This window comes from Notolabrus celidotus, chromosome 3 (assembly GCF_009762535.1).
Source record: "Notolabrus celidotus isolate fNotCel1 chromosome 3, fNotCel1.pri, whole genome shotgun sequence".
Taxonomy (NCBI): Eukaryota; Metazoa; Chordata; class Actinopteri; order Labriformes; family Labridae; genus Notolabrus; species Notolabrus celidotus.
Genome location: NC_048274.1, coordinates 1,338,015 through 1,357,056, shown reverse-complemented (window position 1 = coordinate 1,357,056; position 19,042 = coordinate 1,338,015). Strand labels below are relative to the sequence as shown.

Below are 19,042 nucleotides of genomic sequence, written 5' to 3'. Positions count from 1 at the left end.
AGTACAAAACAACTATATTTACAAGTTTAAGTTGAGAAAGTGTGGAAATGTTTGTGCACCAGTTAGAGGTAGGAAGAAAGAAGAGATTGTGGTTGACTTAAGCTCTTCTAAATGTCGTCAGCTCGGTGTTTGAACTTTGAGTTCATGTTGAAAGTGTGACTAACCTTGTTTGTGGAGAGAGGTGGGCGGGGCACAGGTGAGCGACAGACAGTTCCACTAATGGCAGAGCGCATGGTGCTGTTAGAGGTGGCACTGGAGATGCTGGAGGTCGCATTAAACTGAAGCGAGAGAGAGAGAGGAGGAGAAGCAGGAGGTTAGTTCCCACAGAGCTTGAATTAGTATGAAACTTTCCATACTGAACGTGAGGCACAAACAGGTTTACCTTGCGTGTTTTGTTCGGCGTGGTTGTGCCGAGGAACCTGCGTTTGGTCGGTGTCCGTACGGTTGTCCCGTACAGCATGTCCACCTCCATCTGTTTGCTCTTCTTCAGATGCTGTCAGGAGTTTGTTCAGAGATGAGTCAACACGTTTCTCAGCAAACATCCAGGTTTAAAGCAACAAGAGAGTTTGTTTACCCTTTCCTGTTTCTCCGTCTCTTTCTCTATTCTGTGCAGCTCCCACTGCTCCTCCACGTACTGCAGGAACTTCTGCCCGTTCACCAGAAACTCACGACCCTGCTCGCTCTCCCAGGCGTCTATCTGGGCTTTTAACTTCTTCTCAAGCTTCATGAAAAAACCACAAAGATTAAAACAAATAAATAAAGCTGTAAAAGAGAAGAGATGTTATTGTGTCGAAAGTACGAAGTGTCATCACATGTTACCTTAGGCAGACTTTTATGCAGCTCAGACCTCTGCTTCTCCTCTTTGAGAAGGTTCCCTCCTCTGTTCGTGAACCTGGAGGGATCAGTGGCTTTTTTCTGGGAATGAAAAAGATAAAGGTTTCTTTTATTCGCTGAGCCTCGAGCGTTGGATTAATTCACATCAATACAACAAGGCTAAAACATAATATCTGTTCTTTAGAGCTCAAATTTTCTGTTTTCTATTTATGTTTACAGATTGTATTGTACGTCCAATTAGCCTCGAGACACGGCGCCCACCTCCTGCCTCACTTGTCTTACATTGAGGAGTCTTTCAGCTCTCCACAAGGTGTAGTCACCTGATAATACAACACTGTCTGCTTTGAACGCACGGTTCTGACATAATAAGGAGGATAACTTGTTGAAAAGTGGCGCCCACACAGATCCATCCATCCCAGAATGCAACATCCAACCCAAGCAGCTCTTCTTTAGTGCAACAATTAAAGCTTCAGATGTTTGTAAAAGTCTTTCTCTTGCGAGAGCACACACACCTCCAGCTCCTGGAAGAGTCTCCAGCTGTCCTCCCACTGGTGAACCCCGTCAAAGAGCTCTTTGTGATCCTCGTAGTGCTGCTTCAGTCGCAGGATCTCAGCGTCGTGCAGAGTCAACAGCTCCTCAGTGAAATCCTCTAAAAGCAGTCAATAAGAGTCTTTTATAGAGTCAGTTATTCTTATTAGGATTAAAGCAGTTACAATGAAAACAAATGAACCCACCGCTGAAATATGGTGAAAAGTCCTGCCTCTGATCGATGCTGAGGAAGCACTTCTGCCAGAGCACGGCCATCTCAGAGCGGATGGCGTCCGTAACATTTTGGATGTTCAGCAGCTTGAGCTCCTCCAGACGCTGAACTTCTGCTCGCAACTGAAAAGTAAAAAGAGCAAACTGAAGTTAAACCAGAAGCCACACGACTGAAGGACGAGCTGAAACCAGATGAAGTGTGGAGCCAGCGGCTCAGGACGCCAGTGTGTTCTTACTGCTTCTAGGTTCCTCTTCCTGGATGAGACCATGTGATCGTTGAAGGCCTCCCTCTCCTCCTGCGGGACCTGCAGTCTGTCCCACAGCTTCTGGATCTTCTCCCTGTGACTCTCACACCTCGCCTCGTTCTCTGCTTTACGTTCCTCCAGCTGTAAAATGAGCATGACACCACCCATCATCTCTGCTCCAACCTCCAATGGCTGGATCACTCATCCTACATATTTGACTGGACTGTAAATAATCTGACTGATAGCAGACACTTTGTTAAAAAAACGACCTCTCACCTGACAGAGAAGCAGTTTGAGGGACGTGATGTTGTCTCTGGAGAGGCAAAACGAGTCCTCATCCTCACAGACGATGTCCTTCTCAAAGCTGGTCTCGGGGATGTGGTCCAGCTCCTCCATGTGCAGGATAATCTGCTTTTTGATGTCTGTGAACTCAGCATACCTCCTCACCTGAAACATGAAAGCAGCACAAAAACATATCAAGATTAGACACGGTCATGACATAAGTTTTTGTTGTTGTTGTCATGTGTTCGTTAAGTGTCCCCTGTCCTATGTCCCTGAAAATGTCTTGCCTCAAGTAAAGCAATCAAGAAAAACTAAGATCTAAGAGCCCTCTGACAGGACTTCTGTTTCAAATATCCAACATGTATTTCAGTCTCTTAGAAAACATCAAATGTGAATTGAGGATTTGAGTTCTATCGACCTAGAGGAGCAGAAAGTCCGACCCACCTTCTCTTCAGTCTGGTTAGCGATGTGCTGACGGAAGTTCTCCAGCTGCTCCAGCGAGGGAACAGAGTCGGGCGCGATGCCGAAAGACATGGAGCACAGGATGTCACACAGGTCCTGGTCCTGGTCCAGGAGAACCTTCAGCTGCTGCATCCGCTGACTCTTCTCCTTCAGCAGAGCCTCCACCTGTGTGCGGATGTTCTTCTCCTGCTGGAGCATGCTGATGCCACTCTCCTCCTGATCAAACAGAGAGGACGAGGTTACTCCAAGAGATGATTCATTTTACATTGAAGTAACTGTTGTCCTCTTGAAACCGTCTTTGTTACCTCAAACAGCGGCAGCTGAAGCTCCATGCAGACTTTCTCCATCTCTCTCCGGCAGGTGTCAATGCTGCTCATCAGCCTCGTTCTCAGAGACTCCTCCTCTTTGATCATCATCTCCAGTAAGTTCTAGTAAACAAACAGAAAGGTAAATAAGCATTATGCAGACAGATACGTGTAGATATTGTCATCAATATCCAGTGATTAAAAACACTGATTCCGCTTCCCTCAGCGTGAACAGATATGTTCTATTTATTTCCTTTCTAGCCGTATATGCCGATCAGTAATGATGGTCCTTGGTGCAGAAACAGATCTCTAAAAATCTTACCTGTTCTATTTAAATGGAGACTAATGCTGAATGCAAGTGCTGAATGACGTCATTGTTGGATCATATTAGGACTCTTAAGGTGTTGGGTTTTTTTTTACACCAGTTTGCATGAAGCTTGCTTTTCAAATAAGATGTATAACACTGTTCCCTCAGGGGGAAAAGTGTCTGTAAATGACAGGGGGATGAAGTGCAGCTCAACAACACATAAGAAAACACAACAACAAAAATCACACATCTCACTTAAAAATCAACTCAAAACCTCCCTCTTCAAAAAGCCTACAACACGTGACCTCTACTCCCTTCCCATCTCTGATCTCTCCTTCTTGTACATGTATAGTTTGCACACTAGTATGTAAAGGGTCTTTGATTATCTAGAAAAGCACTATATAAGTCCTAATGGAGCTATTTACATTGTTTCATATATTTGATTTTTTTACTTTAATTAATCAATTCATTGTTATTTCATTGAAGGAAAATATGGGGTTACGTTTGATGATTAGGTGTTATCAATACATGTTGTTCAGGGTTCCCACTCTTTTCCAGAGATCATTTTCCAGGACATTTCCAGGACATTTCCAGTGATGATCAAGCTGGTATGACAGTCTAAATTGAGTTCCTAATTTAGTTCCTAAATAGTCTAATATGTTCCTCTCAGTGGAAGTCTACATTGAAAGACGTGCAGTCTATGGCTATCAATGAAATCATCTCCTACATGCTTAAAAGTGATGGCAAATTAATTGAACAATGCAACCACAGATGGACAGCACTTCACTTTATTAGTGCAACCAAGTAACAATGATGGGCAACTCTCATCTCAGCTTTCTCTTTTCTCAAAAAATATTAAATGAGCTAAGTAAAAAACAAAAGAGCCAGCAAAGGAATCTGGAAGCTGACTCACTGAAATAAATAAATAATATTAATAATCAGAGGATCAGTGCATAAATTGACCTAAATAGATCTGAATGACAAAAATTGCCACAAATGTTGAATGGGGATGTGTTTTTTTAACCTTGTCAGATCGCACGCAGTCATGTTGGAATAATTTTCCAGGACAATCTGTGATTTTCCAGGACATTTGACTTTTTCTCCCATTTTCCAGGACTGGAAAACTGGTCAACTGTTTTCGAGGTTTTCCAGGACACGTGGGAACCCTGGTTGTTGCACTGGGTGACATGTGTATAGATGGGCGGGTAAGATAGAAGGGGTGGACCCCAGGGAAGGGGAATGTTTTTTTTTACCGGGAGATGTGAGAGCACAAAGACGCTATCTATTGTTTGAAAGAAGCTATTTTTGTTGTTCAATAAAACACCAAAGAAACTACAACCATGGCTGGACATTGGCAATCTTTGGATCCTGTGTACGATCCACTCTCCCCGTGTCCTGTGGTCAGTTTTGATTTGAGTTTTGTTTTTTGTAAAGTTGACAAAGTAAAGTAGCCACTACAAGTCCTATAATTTAACATTAGTATTAAAAACATAGCAACAAATAAGACAACACAACAACATTTGCTTCTGGACAGTGCGTTCATCCAATCAGAAATGTCCCAGCAGATATCTGTCTTTTCAATTAGAGGTTAATGTTGTTGTGTTTTGCACTTCAGGGCCACCATATTGAAGGATGCTGCCTTGCCTCTCCAGAACAGGTTTAAGAGATGCCTTTGTAAGTCAGTTACCAAACCTTTTTACCATACAGCATTAGCAATAAATTATGCCTTAAAATCATCACACAGACAGATTTCTACTCAGTTTCATTAGTAAACAGGTGGATAAACAGAACATCTGAGTCATATGTGGTCATGAAATGCAGAAGTGACAGCTGGTAGTCAGATTTAAATAGATGTGACTCAATAATAAAAACTCTACTTGTAGTTTCACTCAGCTTTTATCCCCCCACTCACCTCCTCTGTGAAACCTGTTTAGGTCAACTGATAACCTCCCATGAGCCTCCATGTGTCAGGGGAGCCAAGAAAGCAACATTTCTACACTCATCAGGACTAAAACTACATCGCAATGTGGTCTTAGAGGTCTCACCTTGATGTGGCTCTTGACAGTATTAGTCCTCTGTAGTCTCTGGTCCTCTGGGATCCCGATCTCCTCCCAGATGTCCTTCAGGTGGATCAGGGCTTTATTCAGGCAAGCCACAGACTCTGCTGCGAGCACCTCGCTGTAGAGACACACCATCAGACACTTGATGAGCAAATTAAGTCACACTATCTACTTATACAGGACATTAAATTACAGTATTGTAAGTTTAAACACAGCTAACAGTTAGTGTGGGGTTAGCTAGCTAGCTTAAAAAGTTAGTGCACCTGACTCGATGTCCCATTTAGCTCGTGTTAACTCGTTGTATTTTGACAAAGTGTTTATCTATACCCTGAAATAAATGTTTAATCTTACCTCCTCCTCATTTTTAAATCCAAACTTTGCTTCAGACTTCTCAAACTGATCAAAAACAACACAAACTTGTCATAAAGACGAGCCTCGGGTCCCCTCGCCTGTCTGTTCTGTCCGTTGCTAACACGCAGTTCAAAACACGCGTCCCTCAGCGTTCTGCTCTCTGATTGGCTGCTGCTGAGAGTGCGCTTGTTGTGTCAAACTGTTGCCGCCCGCCGGGAGCAGCAACAGCCAATCAGGAGAGGAGACCGCCCATTGAAAACAACACGTGTGAGTGAAACGAACGCCACAGTTTCAATAGAGGGTGTGGTGATGCAGGATAATGGCTCTTCTGTTTCAGCAGGTTTACAGAAGTTAATAAAGGACATGTTGGACTTATTTACATTTTCAAACTTTCCATTTACTGCTTTTTCCTGGAAAACTTTGTCAGTTGTTTATTTTTATTTTTTTTATTCAGAATTTATTTTCTACATAGCTTATTTTGTCCTCTCTACATACTTGTATTATCATTGTTTTCAATGTATTTGTATTTTTATCTTTTTAATTACTTTCTTCTATTAATATTATTTGATATTCTTACTTATTGTGTATAGGAGCAACTGTAATAACTGAATTTCCCCCCAGGATAAATAAAGTATTTCTGATTCTGATTCTGAAGATGTCTGCAGCCTGTAACAAAAACAATACTCTTATTTATCTTTTCATTATATACAGTTCCCCAACTCTAAAAGCAAATTTTGCAACAGAAAACCTTTTTAGAAATGTTATGAATACAATGAAACAATAGAAACGCAGCCCTCCTCAAATCCTAAAACCTCAAAGACTCTTTAAATATTGTAATTGACTAACCTGATGGAGATTTTGTTGTCCTCCTTATGTTTAACTTCATTTCCTACAATCTTATTTCTCTCTCAACCCCTGGTGTATTATTGTCATGAAGTTCACTTAAAAAAAGACCTCTGGAGTGACCGAACACTAAGCTACAGCAGACTGAACCCAAAGTGAAGGAAAATCATCAACATGTTAAAAACATTTATTCACTTTATACATGTTTACACATTTATTCCTTGGTTAACATTTCCATCTGTAGTTCTGTCAGCTCTGAGAGGAATGCATGGCGTGTCAGCAGGAATGTCCCGGTCTCTGTCCATCATGGGGGGGCCTCACGTCTCATACATGAGATTCCAGCAAAGCCTCAATGAGTCTTGAACTGTTTGTAATGGCGGTCGTTACCACGATGAATTTATAACCTGAAAGACAAAGCAGTGGTGTTAAATTTAACCTGCTTTTAAAGGTAATTTTTTCAGAGCGATAATAATTCTAATAATTATTAATAATACGTTTAATGATATATTTAATGATAATAATAACGATGATGATACAATAAGTTAAATAATTTATTTTATTAATTAAATTAATACATAATTTATTATAACAATATATTAAATAATAATAATATATGACTTTTCAAAAAAGGGCTTTACAAATTAAAAGATAGAATAAAATAAAAAGTGAAATGTGAGGAATACAATGACTAAAAATGCAAATCAAAAACAGCAGGAAGGTAAAAGCAGAAAGACAACAGCCACAAAATGACAGGAATGAGAAGGAAATCAAACAAGATGAAAAAAAGGTAAGACAAACATTAAAAGAAGAATAAAAACAGCGAAAGTTAAAGTCTAAAATATCAAAGTTACAGTCTGAAAATGTAATCAAAGCAGCGTCAGGAAGATTAAAACACGCTCAGATAACATCTCCTGTAAAAGCACTTCTATAAAAATGTGTTTGTAAAAGAGGATAAAGAGTTCTCCAGTCCTTCATGTTTACCTCTCTCTCTGCCGAGGAACCGTAGAGCTGAAATCTCAGAGAAGGTGCAGCCCCCGAGGAACATGACCAGGATGATGCGCTGAGCGTCGCCCTTTGCTTTCGAGTCAGCGCCGTTACCTCCTGATGAGAAACGACAACTTTGAGCATTCAGGAATCCAAAACTCAAAGATTTGGTGTCTCTTCTTGAGTTTAACAGTCGTGTTAAGATGCACAAAAACAGGATGTTTTAACCTGGTGAGAACCTTGACATTACCTTAACTTTGGATAAGGCTGACAGGTTAAGACCATAGACTGTATAAAGGTTCAGACACATATGTCATGATACCTACACATGTAAGCCAATCAGAAACCCATTAACACTTACACATGGAAAAGAAACCGAGGAATTTAAGCTCCAGGTTTCACTGATCTCCTGCTGTGGCTACTAAAACCGTTAAAGATAATGGTTTACTGAGTAAGGCTGAAAGTAAACACTCCGTGAACTCCACAGCTTTAAGTCATTGATTCACTTTTCATCATCTAACCTGTAACAGCAAATTCATGCCCATTCAGCAGCCTGGTCACTTCCTCAAGCCCCGTCCACCCGTCTCGCTCCAGCACCTACAGCAGAGCAGAGACAATAACATTAAAGTGGTTTCTTAATAATTAATGTCAATAAAAGAGATGATTACTGTTTGCTCACCTGCTCGATGAGTTTGCAGCTCAGAGGGACGTAGGCGCCGCTGTAAATGTAGGCCATGTCTCGAGGGACACGCAGGTCATATTCTTCATCTGACTTTGGCACCTGCACACAAATAATAACACCTTTATTATCATAAAGCATTTTTAGAATGATTAAGACCAAATTAACACTTGTGGAAACATTTACTCACCAGGTTCAGTCTTCTGCTCAGAGCTCTAAAGTTGCTCTTCTTTGCGAGTGAAGAGAAGGCGTCAGTCAGCTTTCCTGGGAGGACAAAATAAAGGACACTTCAGTGCATGTCTTAATCTGAGTTGGCAAATCATCAAATCAAACGTCAGGATAAACAAACAGGAGTTATTGTGATGAGGAGAAGTCGGTTCAACCTGCAGTCTTGTCGTTGACCAGTTTGCCCACTTTGCTCTCCATCACCGTCAGCGTCTCTCCCGGCTGCTGCTCCACCAGCAGACCCAGCTGCCTCAGGTTGGCAAAGGTGAGCATGTGGTCGACTCCATAACTCTGATGAGGCCGAGCAGAAGACATGTTACACATTAGACCAGCAGCTCTTAGTCTGCAAGGACAGGTTTAAAGATGGAGCTGCTCATTTCAACAGAAATAACACTCAGTGTTAACATATTCCTGCAGACTTTAAAGTTTGTGTCCCTGCTGTGGGGGGAAAACTTCTTCCTGTTTCTCACTCAAAGGAGCTACACTGATGTCAGAGGTGGAACGCCTCGCACAGAGAAGAGGCAACAAGAGGAGAAAAAGCAGAAGAGCTGCAGGAAATGGAAAATGTCATCCATAGGCTTGAGAGAGAAATGCTCTGCAACACTACCTTGTATCTTATTCCCCCTGAGGGATTAATAAAGACGTCTATCCACAGCATGTAACAGATTTATTAACTTAATACCTGGGCAACATTGCTTAAGAGGAAAAGTGCATTTTTTAGGGAGATACATGCAAAAATATGTCTGTATGTCTGCCTGTTTTATTGAAAACTTTAGATGTATTTGTTATATTTATTATTATTGTTTTGATGTATTAATGCAGTCCTTTTAATTGAACAATGCAAAGACAATAAAGGTCAATCTATCCATCTAAAACAATGAATAACAATTGAAAGCTAAAAGACATTTCTATTCAGGGTTTACCAAAATATGTATGATTATGTTACACTTTGTAAAGTGAGGCTGACACGCTGAGAGGTGTTCTTGTTTTCTCTTTCATGCTAGGAAAATAATAAACAGCCTGAGGAAAGGACACTGACTTTTAAATCGGTCACCAGAGAAATTAAAGGAGTGTTTCCATCACTCACTGCTCTCATCATCCCACCGTCAGCATGATTATTAGTAGTTTATAACAAACATACTTTGAAATGAGTTTCATATTAAAATATAAAACACATTGTTTCATACGATTTTGACAAAAAAAGAAACACTTAAAAGCAAAAGATTAGAAATAAAGACATAGAAAGGTAAGTTGCTGGGTTTTTTAATGTCTTAGTGTTACTGCTTCATATAAAAATGTTGCTTTTAAGGACTCAACTGGTTATGATCTCACTCTAAAAGAGTCAAGTCTTATCTCTCACCTGTAGATATTGTGCTTTTAATGACCGGTAATCTTTTGGCAGGAGACCTGAGGGATAAAACATCAAACAGTTATTAATACAGCATGAGAATTATATGCAATTGGTAGAGCAGGCGCCCCGTATGCAGAAGCTATAGTCCTTGTCAGGTGGTCATATGGTTTTATGCATGTTATTCTCCCCTCTCTACCCACATTTCCTGTCTCTTGCAAGCTGTCCTATCAAAATAAAAGCCCTAAAGCCTCAAAAACAATCTTAAAGGCCCTGTGAGGAGTTTTGAACTGGCTGAGAAACAGACTGAAAATGATACTGATGCCTCTTTATGACCTTCAATAGCAAACAAGACCATCAGCAGCAACACTGACACCTTCTCTGTTGTCATTTTTAATGCCTGAAACCGCCCTGAGGCGGTAGGTGTCAGACCAGATGATGGACATCTTGCTTCAGAAACAGCCTTTATTGGACTGTTTTCATGGAAAATAATCACATTGCCTGATAAAGTTGACTGTTAAAAGACAACAGGATGAGGTTTTTGTTGAAAACACTACTTTTGCATGTTTAGGACAAGAGATAAGAGGTATCACTTTGTCCACAAGGGGGCGCCAGAACCAATACAAAACAAAAGTTCCTCACAGCAGCTTTAAAATAAACAACAATAATAAAGAAAAGTTGCTCACCGTTTTCTGTGATCGACAAAAGACAAAGCAGCCTCAGACTTTCTGTCATGGAGACCTAAAGAAGAGCAGAAATATTTTTACAGCATGATTTCATTCATCATGATCTGAGCTGCTCCTGATATCAGAATGAGGTGAACACACCTGTCTGTTGATGTGCTCCTCTATGAAAGAAATGCATTCACGAATCTCAAATCCTTCAAGTAAAGCTGGAAAAGAAACAAACAAAGATCTTTGAATAATAATAAACAGAATATTTAACAACAAACACTTTAAAGATGAATGATTCCTACAGTGTTCAGTCTTCAACAGCTCCTGGAAGTCCTGCTTTGTTTTCTTCTTCATTATGGATTCACTGGCACCGATGTCTGAAAGAGAACGTTCACCTCAGAGATGAAAACCTGAGCTACCTCAAAATCTGATGTCAGATCACAGTCCAGATTCAAAACTCACGAAGGCTGAGGAGTCGATGTTCCTGCTTTAACCCTTTCAGCTCCTCTGATACGAACGTCTTCATCTGCTTTATGTCCATCCCTCGACGCTTCTGTGGCGTCAACAAAGGAGGAAAGTGTTACATATTTCTGTCTCCTCAGCCTCCCTCAGAGACCGGGGTATAAAATGTTCACTCACATCGTACGCTGTCTGGAGGTTCCTGGCTTTCTGACTGAGGAAGCCGAAGACGTTGGAGAAATGCTCGTTTCTGATTTCATTGAAGACCTGCGAGAGACACCAGAGTTTAAACTGAGGATCCTGAAGACCAGCAGCAGAGGACTCCTCTCTAATGTCAGCTACAACTCACCCTGTCCTGAGAGTTCAGCATGACTTTTATACTTTTCTCCGAGGAGGTAACTTCAGGTCCGAACTCCACACATCCTGCAGAGAGAAGTCGTGATGAGACACAGTGATGCTTTACATGAACAATTTCTAAACACGGTCCAAAAGGATGTCTCTGTGTCTCATTTTGTGTCACAATGGAGCAAAACTACTCTGAGATACACCGACCAAATACTTTTACAAACAAGTAATATCAAAATATGCTTGCACCAGATGATGGTGGGAATGAAAATGAAGTCTAAGTCTGGATATCTTGGCAGATGAAGACATGAAACACAGGTGACTTGGACGCTCACCACATTTGATTCTGAATATATCGTCCACCAGTCCTTCGTAGACGACTTGTGAGCACAGAGGAGAGACAAAGTCCACATCTGCAAAGACAGTGAGGACGTCAGGAAGGGAAGGAAACCACATCTCATCACATCAGAACTCAGACATCTGCTTCTTACCTCTGTCGATTAGAAACACTTTTCCTATTTCAGCCTGTCGAGTTCTCTGCTCGCCCTCCTCCACCTGCTCCCTCCACGACTCGTACGCCATCTGTACCGAAGAGACGGACACAGCTGGATCTTTAAACGTGTGCTTTGTAAAAAACAAAGACAACAACAACTGAGGTGAAAATGCGTCACAGAGGATCTGAACTCTACGATCGTCACCTTGGAACATCGTCCGATCCCGTAGATCTTTGAGAACGGGCCGTAGAGGGAGTGAAGGAGGTGCAGAGCGCTGCCGGCTGTCCTCACCCAGCGCTGATCCCCCGCCTGAGAGAGGAGGGATGAAAGAAGCCATTTTTTAAAGAGGGGAACTCTCCAGCACGGCGATATTTTCTATATTTGGCATTTAACTGTGTATTGAAATAACTAACTATCTTATAATCTAACCTGACACTGTTTTTAAAATGTAAATACCAGAAAAAGTCATTCAAAAAGACGGATAAGAGACTGAATAATCATCACATGGATCATCACAGAGCTCTTTGTGTTTACCAGGAAGTTGTCTCTGAAGAACTCGGGCAGCTCCAGACTGATGATGTCATCGTCGAGTGGAAGAAGGTAGAAAGACCATTCATCGGTGGTCACATCTGTGGGGAGAGGACCAGAAGCTCTACACTCCCTGAAACGAACACTTCATCTTTGTTGCTAAAATAAAAACGATGAAGGAGAAAAGACGCTCACCCCCGAGGATTCCCTGCTCCTCCAGCACCGCCTCACACGCGTAGAACTGAAGCACAGAGAGAGGACAACGAGTGAATACAGAGAGATTAAGAAGTCAGAGCAGGGACGACTGCTGAAAGAGACGCACCTTCTGAGGAGTGAAGATGATCTTGTATCTTCTGTGTCTTCCTGCTGCTTTGTCTGCGTTGGCAACATCTGGAAGAACGAAGAAACCAGCATGAAATAAAACTGAGTGATCTGATCGATGACGTGAACTCAAGGAAGAGAGGATTCAAGTTATAACAGAGAAACTAAGTGTGCACATGCATCGGTATAATAGCTTTCTGTTTATGATGCCTGCTATCCTGATTTAAGAAATAAAAATATCCTTTTTCCCCACAAACTTTCCTTCATTTTGATTTCAATCTAAAACTTTAAAATTAAACTTTAAAGACGTTCAACTTTTATGGTTTTTTATGTTCAGACAAAAGACTGAAGGCTTCACTAAACGCTGAGTTAACTTTACATAACTTGCAGCTTATTTAGATTTAAAAGTAACAATAAACATCTGAGACTGAAGAAAAAAGGCTTCTCTCCTATGTTTAAGATGATTTGAATTTCAGATTCACACCTTTAATATCTCAACCTGCATTTTCCATTAAATACGACGCTGCATTTCAGAAGCATGTCTTGTTTTTGACGACCTTTCTTGTGTTTGTTTTTAGCTGAATAACCTTTTATGGACAGATTTTTAAGCTGAGTGTTTTTCTTTTATTGAGCGTTAAGAAAAAGGAAAGGCAGCAGCTGAACTCACCACATATCCATCTCACAGTTTGTATTCTTGGCCGGATCAGGAAACAGAGCCTGTAAGAGAGTAAAGCCACGTTCTTACACGGTTACATCAAGAGTGTGTGTGTGTGTGTGTGTGTGTGTGTGTGTGTAAACAGTGTGTGTGTTATGACACTGCAGGACTCACTGGTCTGCTGTGCTGATGATGGGTTTGTGTTCCACTTTGTAGAGTTTGTCGACTTCATGTTGCTGTAAATAAAAACAAAGATCACTTTTTTTTGTCTGTATGGTTTGTCGACTTGAAGAGTCAGCAGAGTGAGAGCTGTAGAGGTCAAACCTTTAGTGTTGAGACGTTGGCGATGCGATCCAGCGGACTCATCAAGTCCGCCTCGATGAAGAGGTCCTTCTTCCCCGGCAGCTGTGAGACAAGGAGAGAGAAACGGAGGCGTGAAGACAAACTCTGAGACAAAACTTAACCAGTCAGACAATGTCTCTCCATGTCCTCCCTTTGTTTGTTAGAAAGGTAGGAATTTCAGAAAAACGTCCCCCATGTTGTTATTTTCTGTTTACTATAAAAGTAGCTTCTTACATAAATATATATATTCATTACATTTACAACTTCTAATATCCAACCCATTTACATAGAGTAATGGTTTTGTTAATGGTTCTTCTAAGTCGTGGATTGCATAAGAACTTTACAGTTATTGCAAAATACCACTAGGAATAGCTTTTAAAAGCATTAAATGTTCTTTTTATTTAAATGTTCTTATTAGACTCAGCCTATATATCACAAAACAACAATGCAGCAATTACAGGCACAAAAAAACAAGACTTTTGAAAACACCTAGTCCATAGTCCAAAAGTAAAAATGAATGAATTAATAATAGATTATACAAAATTACAAATAAGTAAATACATACATTCAAAGTAATAGTTATATTATAATTAATAATTAAATCAAAATCATTTTATAAATAGTTATTTTAATAATAATAATAATAATAACAAAATTAAAATGATTATTAATTAAAAAATAATGTTTTTTTTTTTTTTTTTACCACTTTGTTAGTTTATATTGTTTTCATTTAGACTTCGATTTTGTTTCCTTTAATGTAAATTCGTGTATATATATATCTGTGCGGGGTCCTTGAGTGCCGAGAACGGCGCCTTTAAATAAAATGTGTTATTATTATTATTATTATTATTATTATTATTATTATTATTATAAAAAAATAAATACAGAAATCTTTAAAGACAAATAAGTAAACAAAATAAAATAATAATGTTTATAAACAATAACTGTAGTGACTTCAAAGTTTGGGGCGTGGTCAGTAGTGCAACGTCTGCCTAGCAACAGCTGCTCCCACATTAATGACTGTCCATTCAACCTTCAGTAAACAAAGGTTGGCTGCCTCATTATTTTAGCTTCTGGTGCCAGTATGTCCAGTTAATGTACAATTAGAAGAGATATAAAAGAGATATAGTGCCATGCCAATGTAGGAACCAAGTAGCAAAGAGCCATACCAAATTTAACAGACATATAAAGTGACTTCCTCTCACCTGTTCCAGCAGGTAGATGAGCTGATCTCTGGCCAGCCTCTTCAGCAGAAAGAAGTCAGGGAGCTCCGGTGAGTCTCTCCTGGCACCGTGAGCCATCCTGGGCCACACAACCGTACACACAACCGTTACTCATCTACAGACAATACAACACAGGAGTCATGTGACACCTCTAAAAACAACATTTAAAATTTACAGTGAAAAAGGAAACAACAAAAACAAAACATAAACATACACAGAAGATAAAAATGTTGGAGAGGTTTATTCCTCCAGCTTGGTTAGCGTCCAGGCTAAAAACACATCCTGCATATGAGGCGGATTATAAAAGATGAGAGAAGCTTCAAAATGAAAACACGGATTACTCTATCATTTAAAAAAACTCTCAGATGTCACACGGAGATGTCAAAGTGAATATTGAAGAACCTTTGAGGAAGTAAGAGATTAAATTAGAGCAGAAACTACCTGCTTCCGTAGCTAAATGAGCGGAATTGATCTCCTGACTGGTTGTTTCGCTCCGGACACATTAAGGGACGGACCACTACACTTCAGGAGGAGTGCCGTTGGTTTGTTGGTTGTGAAAGCGTGAAACTGTTCAGTCCCTGCTCGGAGTTTTTCCATCATGAGTTCAGATCCTGGTTCAGACGCTGTTCTGTTGTTAGAGACGGTTCACTTTGCTGCTGAGAAACATCGTAATCAGAGGCGAAAAGACCCGGATGAAACGCCGTACATTAATCACCCTATCGGTGCGTAGTTCTTTTCCCTTTGATTTGATGCCTTCAGGGGCCGGCTCGGAAAACTGCCAATCACTGTAGAAGCTACAATAAAAGTGGACTGAGGCAATGCAGACATTTATTTTTTTGGATTCTAACTTTAGGTATTAAGCTTATTAAGATATGTTGATTAATTTGATTGTAGTTATTGAAGCCTGTACTGATGTTTGTGTGTCAGTGACTATGTAAGCTGTGTAAGTGCTCTAAAATCCGATTATTTATAAATACGTCTAAATTACAACTTTAATTAATACCAATTAAATCCAAGCGACTTTAATTAAGACGTTTTGGCCGTTATCTGTATACAAAAGTACTAATTATAAATATAATATTAGTCTGAGGTGTGCTTTGTCAGACAGGACAAACCAATTATGCACTTACTGTAAATGCACATTAAATTAAAGCTGCTGTGAGGAACTTTTGTTTTGTATCGATTCTGGAATCCCCCTTGTGGACAAAGTGATACCTCTTATCTCTTGTCCTAAACATGCAAAAGTAGTGTTTTCAACAAAATCCTCATCCTGTTGTCTTTTAACAGTCAACTTTATCAGGCCATGTGATTCTTTTCCATGAAGACAGTCAAATAAAGGCTGTTTCTGAAGCAAGATGTCCATCATCTGGTCTGAAACCTACCCCCTCAGGGCGGTTTCAGGCATTAAAAATGACAACAGAGAAGGTGTCAGTGTTGCTGCTGATGGTCTTGTTTGCTATTGAAGGTCATAAAGAGGCATCGGTGTCATTTTCAGTTTGTTTCTCAGCCAGTTCAAAACTCCTCACAGGGCCTTTAAATGACCATGTTCCTAATCAGAAATCAGAAATATCAGAATCAGAAATACTTTATTTATCCCTGGGAAAAATTCAGTTGTTACAGAATGCTCCTACACACTGTATGAAAAGGTCAAAATATTAATAGAAAGAAGGAATAAATTAAGATATAAATATGAATGCAATAATATAAATTGGATTAATGATAAGTATAAACAGAAACGCAGAATAGTTAGAGTTTTCTATGTACAAAAGCGCTTGGAATGAAGGTATTATACACAGGATGTTGAAGTGGCAGGGATATTGCATACAGAATATAGTTCAGTCATCAGAGGGAGGAGTTGTACAGTCTTAATTATAGCGTTTCAATCACAAACACTGTAATTAAAACCTATTTAGCTTTTAAATTTGAGCACTAAGTAACAGCTAATGCCACCAGGACCTGTCTCATATATCTAAGGATGTGAGTTGTGTTTAATTGCTGATTATACCAAACTCATGTCTTATAATGTGTTTGGATAAAGAAATGGTTTGAGCGGCACAATGCTTTCAGCCTGACTACACTTACATAACATAATTAGAGGTCTAAGTAAATTTGATATCTGCAGGAAACAAGTTTCACACACATGACACGTTGTTTGCAGAGATAATTGAGGGAATAAACATACAGGCTTACAGTTACAGGTTGCTGTTATAAATATACAATGTAAACATTGCTCAGTTTATAACTCTGATGCTTCTTTCAGCAGCTAAAAGAACAATGAGCGCTCTTGTTGACTTTGCTCTCTCTGATACTCACAGCTCTGTGTGTGTACTTTTAAGGAGTAGCCAGGATTCTCAGCCATGAAGGAGACGTGACAGACGTTGAGGTTTTGCAGGTATGTTATCAGCAGAACAGATCAAACGTTAGCTATCTTCTCTGTTGTTGTTTTCTGCCTCCCTTTGTGAAGCATTCTTACAGCTTCATAAAGAAAAGTGTTATGTTATTAAATGTTGTTTTTTGTTTGTTGCAGGCTGCTCTGCTCCACGACACGGTGGAGGACACGGACACCTCTCCTGATGAGCTGGAAGCAGCGTTCGGGTCGGTCGTGGCTCGAATCGTTCAGGAGGTGACGGACGACAAAAGTCTTCCCAAACAGGAGAGAAAACGTCAGCAGGTGGAACACGCTGCTCACTGCAGCCGCCAGGCCAAACTGGTCAAACTGGCTGATAAACTGTACAACCTGAGGGACCTGAACCGCTGCACACCTGTCGGTAGGTCTCTCTCTGTTACTGTACTTTACTGTAACTGTGTCAGTCAGGCTGTCTGTGTTTTTACACTTATCATAGGGATTCACACTTAACATTTCATTATACTGCTGCATACTTCGTTTAAAGTAAATGTAGATTTTAATGTGATTTGAAATATTTTGTAGATTTTTTAAAGGATGCAAAGTTCCCTGAAATACTGACAAAATATAGCTTTAAGAAAATATAACTTAATAAAAATATAGAATACGTTAGATGGAACTATTTTTGACTGGTCAAGGCACATCTTCCAATATTTTAAGGAGGATAAATTGATTTTGGGGTTCATATTTAACATTTAACATACATAAGTAAGGAAAATACAACTTTTTACTTGAAGTGTTTAATGTGACAAAGATGATAGCTTTAATTTGGGTAAAGATTCCCATTTGAAAGCTGAAGTGTAGCTGTGTTAGCCTGTCTAAAATCTTTCTAAAATAACCCAAATATGCTTCACACTGCATCAGTCACCACACTGAGTCCTTTCATTTGTGTGTGTTTGGCAGGCTGGACAGCCGAGCGGGTTCAGGAGTATTTCGTGTGGGCCTCAGAGGTGATCAAAGGCCTGAGAGGAACCAACCCGGTTCTGGAGGAGAAGCTGGATCAACTGTTCAAACAGAGAGGGGTCCAGCTCTGACAACACTAATGCAACACAGTGGAGCACGGACCCGTCAATTCACTAATACGATGCACTTCATTTGTACTCTAGATTGTTGAAATAAATTACATTTCATACACTTGTGGGATACTTGTTTTATTCTCATTATGTTGTTGTACAGTAAGGAAGCCTGAAGTGGATAATGTGTCAGTTTAGTTGCTATTAAGGAAGATTCTTTACTGACCTGCCTAGAAAACAAAACAGTATTCTGTTCACTGTGATATGACAGACCACTATCACTATCTTTATTTTGTGATATTGCAATGAGTTGTGATTATCTCACATTAAGTCCAGATCTCAAGAAAACATTTGAGATAACATAATTAACACAGGAAAACAGAGAGAATAAAATGTATGGATGCATTCCCCCTCAGGTCTTCTGTTGTATCGTTTAGTTGAAGGTTTTTTGATGGTTGTCTTGATATCAGTTCTTTTATTTCACAAGTATTTACAAGTTTTTGGTATAAGAATAAGTCTGTCTAATAATGTGTGTCTGTAGTAGCAAGATCCAGCCACGAGAGGGCGGTATCAAATTCTGATTATTGAGATAAAAGTCAAAATTAAGAGAAAAAGGTTGACTTCTTTAATTTAGGTCGGGATTTTGACTTTAAAAACATTACATCTTAAAAAAGAAAAATTGCCTGCTCGACCTCCTTTTTTTTTATCAGTGGCACTTACTCTGCTCTGTGCATTTATATTTATGAAGAATTCATTTGCAAAAACAGAGGACTCACTTTAAAAAAAATTCCAATTGTTTCAAAAAACATTTTTTCTATTACTAGTTTTGGGTATAATCAATCAACCGAAGTTGGGTTGCTTTGGCTAAGTCAAAATGGTATTACTAATAAGACTTAAAAA

The 19,042-nt window shown here is 39.7% G+C and overlaps 3 protein-coding genes across 12 annotated transcripts in view; 1 reads left to right on the top strand and 2 right to left on the bottom strand.

Moving 5' to 3' along the window:
• Positions 1-5,753, bottom strand: part of prc1b (protein regulator of cytokinesis 1b) — an 11,217-nt gene extending 5,464 nt beyond the window's left edge. For 5 of the 6 annotated variants that reach the window (XM_034680612.1, XM_034680613.1, XM_034680614.1 and 2 more), the window contains exons 1-12: positions 5,606-5,752; positions 5,240-5,372; positions 2,888-3,010; positions 2,565-2,798; positions 2,115-2,285; positions 1,830-1,979; positions 1,569-1,716; positions 1,347-1,483; positions 820-915; positions 575-721; positions 383-493; positions 165-278 (exon numbers count right to left, since the gene is read on the bottom strand). In XM_034680612.1, coding sequence (XP_034536503.1) covers positions 165-278; positions 383-493; positions 575-721; positions 820-915; positions 1,347-1,483; positions 1,569-1,716; positions 1,830-1,979; positions 2,115-2,285; positions 2,565-2,798; positions 2,888-3,010; positions 5,240-5,372; positions 5,606-5,616 — 1,575 coding nt within the window. In that variant the 5' untranslated portion in view covers positions 5,617-5,752. Of the gene's footprint in view, positions 1-164; positions 279-382; positions 494-574; positions 722-819; positions 916-1,346; positions 1,484-1,568; positions 1,717-1,829; positions 1,980-2,114; positions 2,286-2,564; positions 2,799-2,887; positions 3,011-5,239; positions 5,373-5,605 lie in introns of all 6 variants that reach the window. The other variant, XM_034680611.1, reaches the window with a different exon arrangement.
• An 866-nt stretch (positions 5,754-6,619) lies between these two features.
• On the bottom strand, positions 6,620-15,468 carry vps33b (VPS33B late endosome and lysosome associated). Of its 5 annotated transcripts, none has more exons than XM_034680960.1 (25): positions 15,167-15,212; positions 14,940-15,007; positions 14,708-14,840; positions 13,485-13,565; positions 13,335-13,396; positions 13,173-13,222; positions 12,507-12,574; positions 12,380-12,425; positions 12,191-12,285; positions 11,861-11,965; positions 11,654-11,744; positions 11,498-11,575; positions 11,167-11,240; positions 10,998-11,084; positions 10,821-10,911; positions 10,661-10,735; positions 10,512-10,576; positions 10,371-10,425; positions 9,697-9,743; positions 8,495-8,627; positions 8,302-8,375; positions 8,112-8,213; positions 7,954-8,029; positions 7,430-7,549; positions 6,620-6,852 (listed from the first exon to the last, which is right to left on the bottom strand). In XM_034680960.1, exons 3-25 carry the CDS (start codon positions 14,801-14,803, stop codon positions 6,773-6,775), a joined length of 1,851 nt encoding a protein of 616 aa, XP_034536851.1. In that variant the 5' UTR covers positions 14,804-14,840; positions 14,940-15,007; positions 15,167-15,212; the 3' UTR covers positions 6,620-6,772. The 5 variants fall into 5 exon arrangements, with proteins under 5 accessions (XP_034536851.1, XP_034536852.1, XP_034536850.1 ...); XM_034680961.1 differs by having other exon boundaries at positions 14,708-14,804; positions 15,167-15,183; XM_034680959.1 differs by lacking the exon at positions 14,940-15,007 and having other exon boundaries at positions 15,167-15,468.
• hddc3 (HD domain containing 3) lies at positions 15,208-18,267 on the top strand. The gene is made up of 4 exons (XM_034680963.1): positions 15,208-15,447; positions 17,062-17,117; positions 17,253-17,493; positions 18,033-18,267. Exons 1-4 carry the CDS (start codon positions 15,324-15,326, stop codon positions 18,161-18,163), a joined length of 552 nt encoding a protein of 183 aa, XP_034536854.1. The 5' UTR covers positions 15,208-15,323; the 3' UTR covers positions 18,164-18,267.
• The last annotated feature ends 775 nt before the right edge of the window (positions 18,268-19,042 follow it).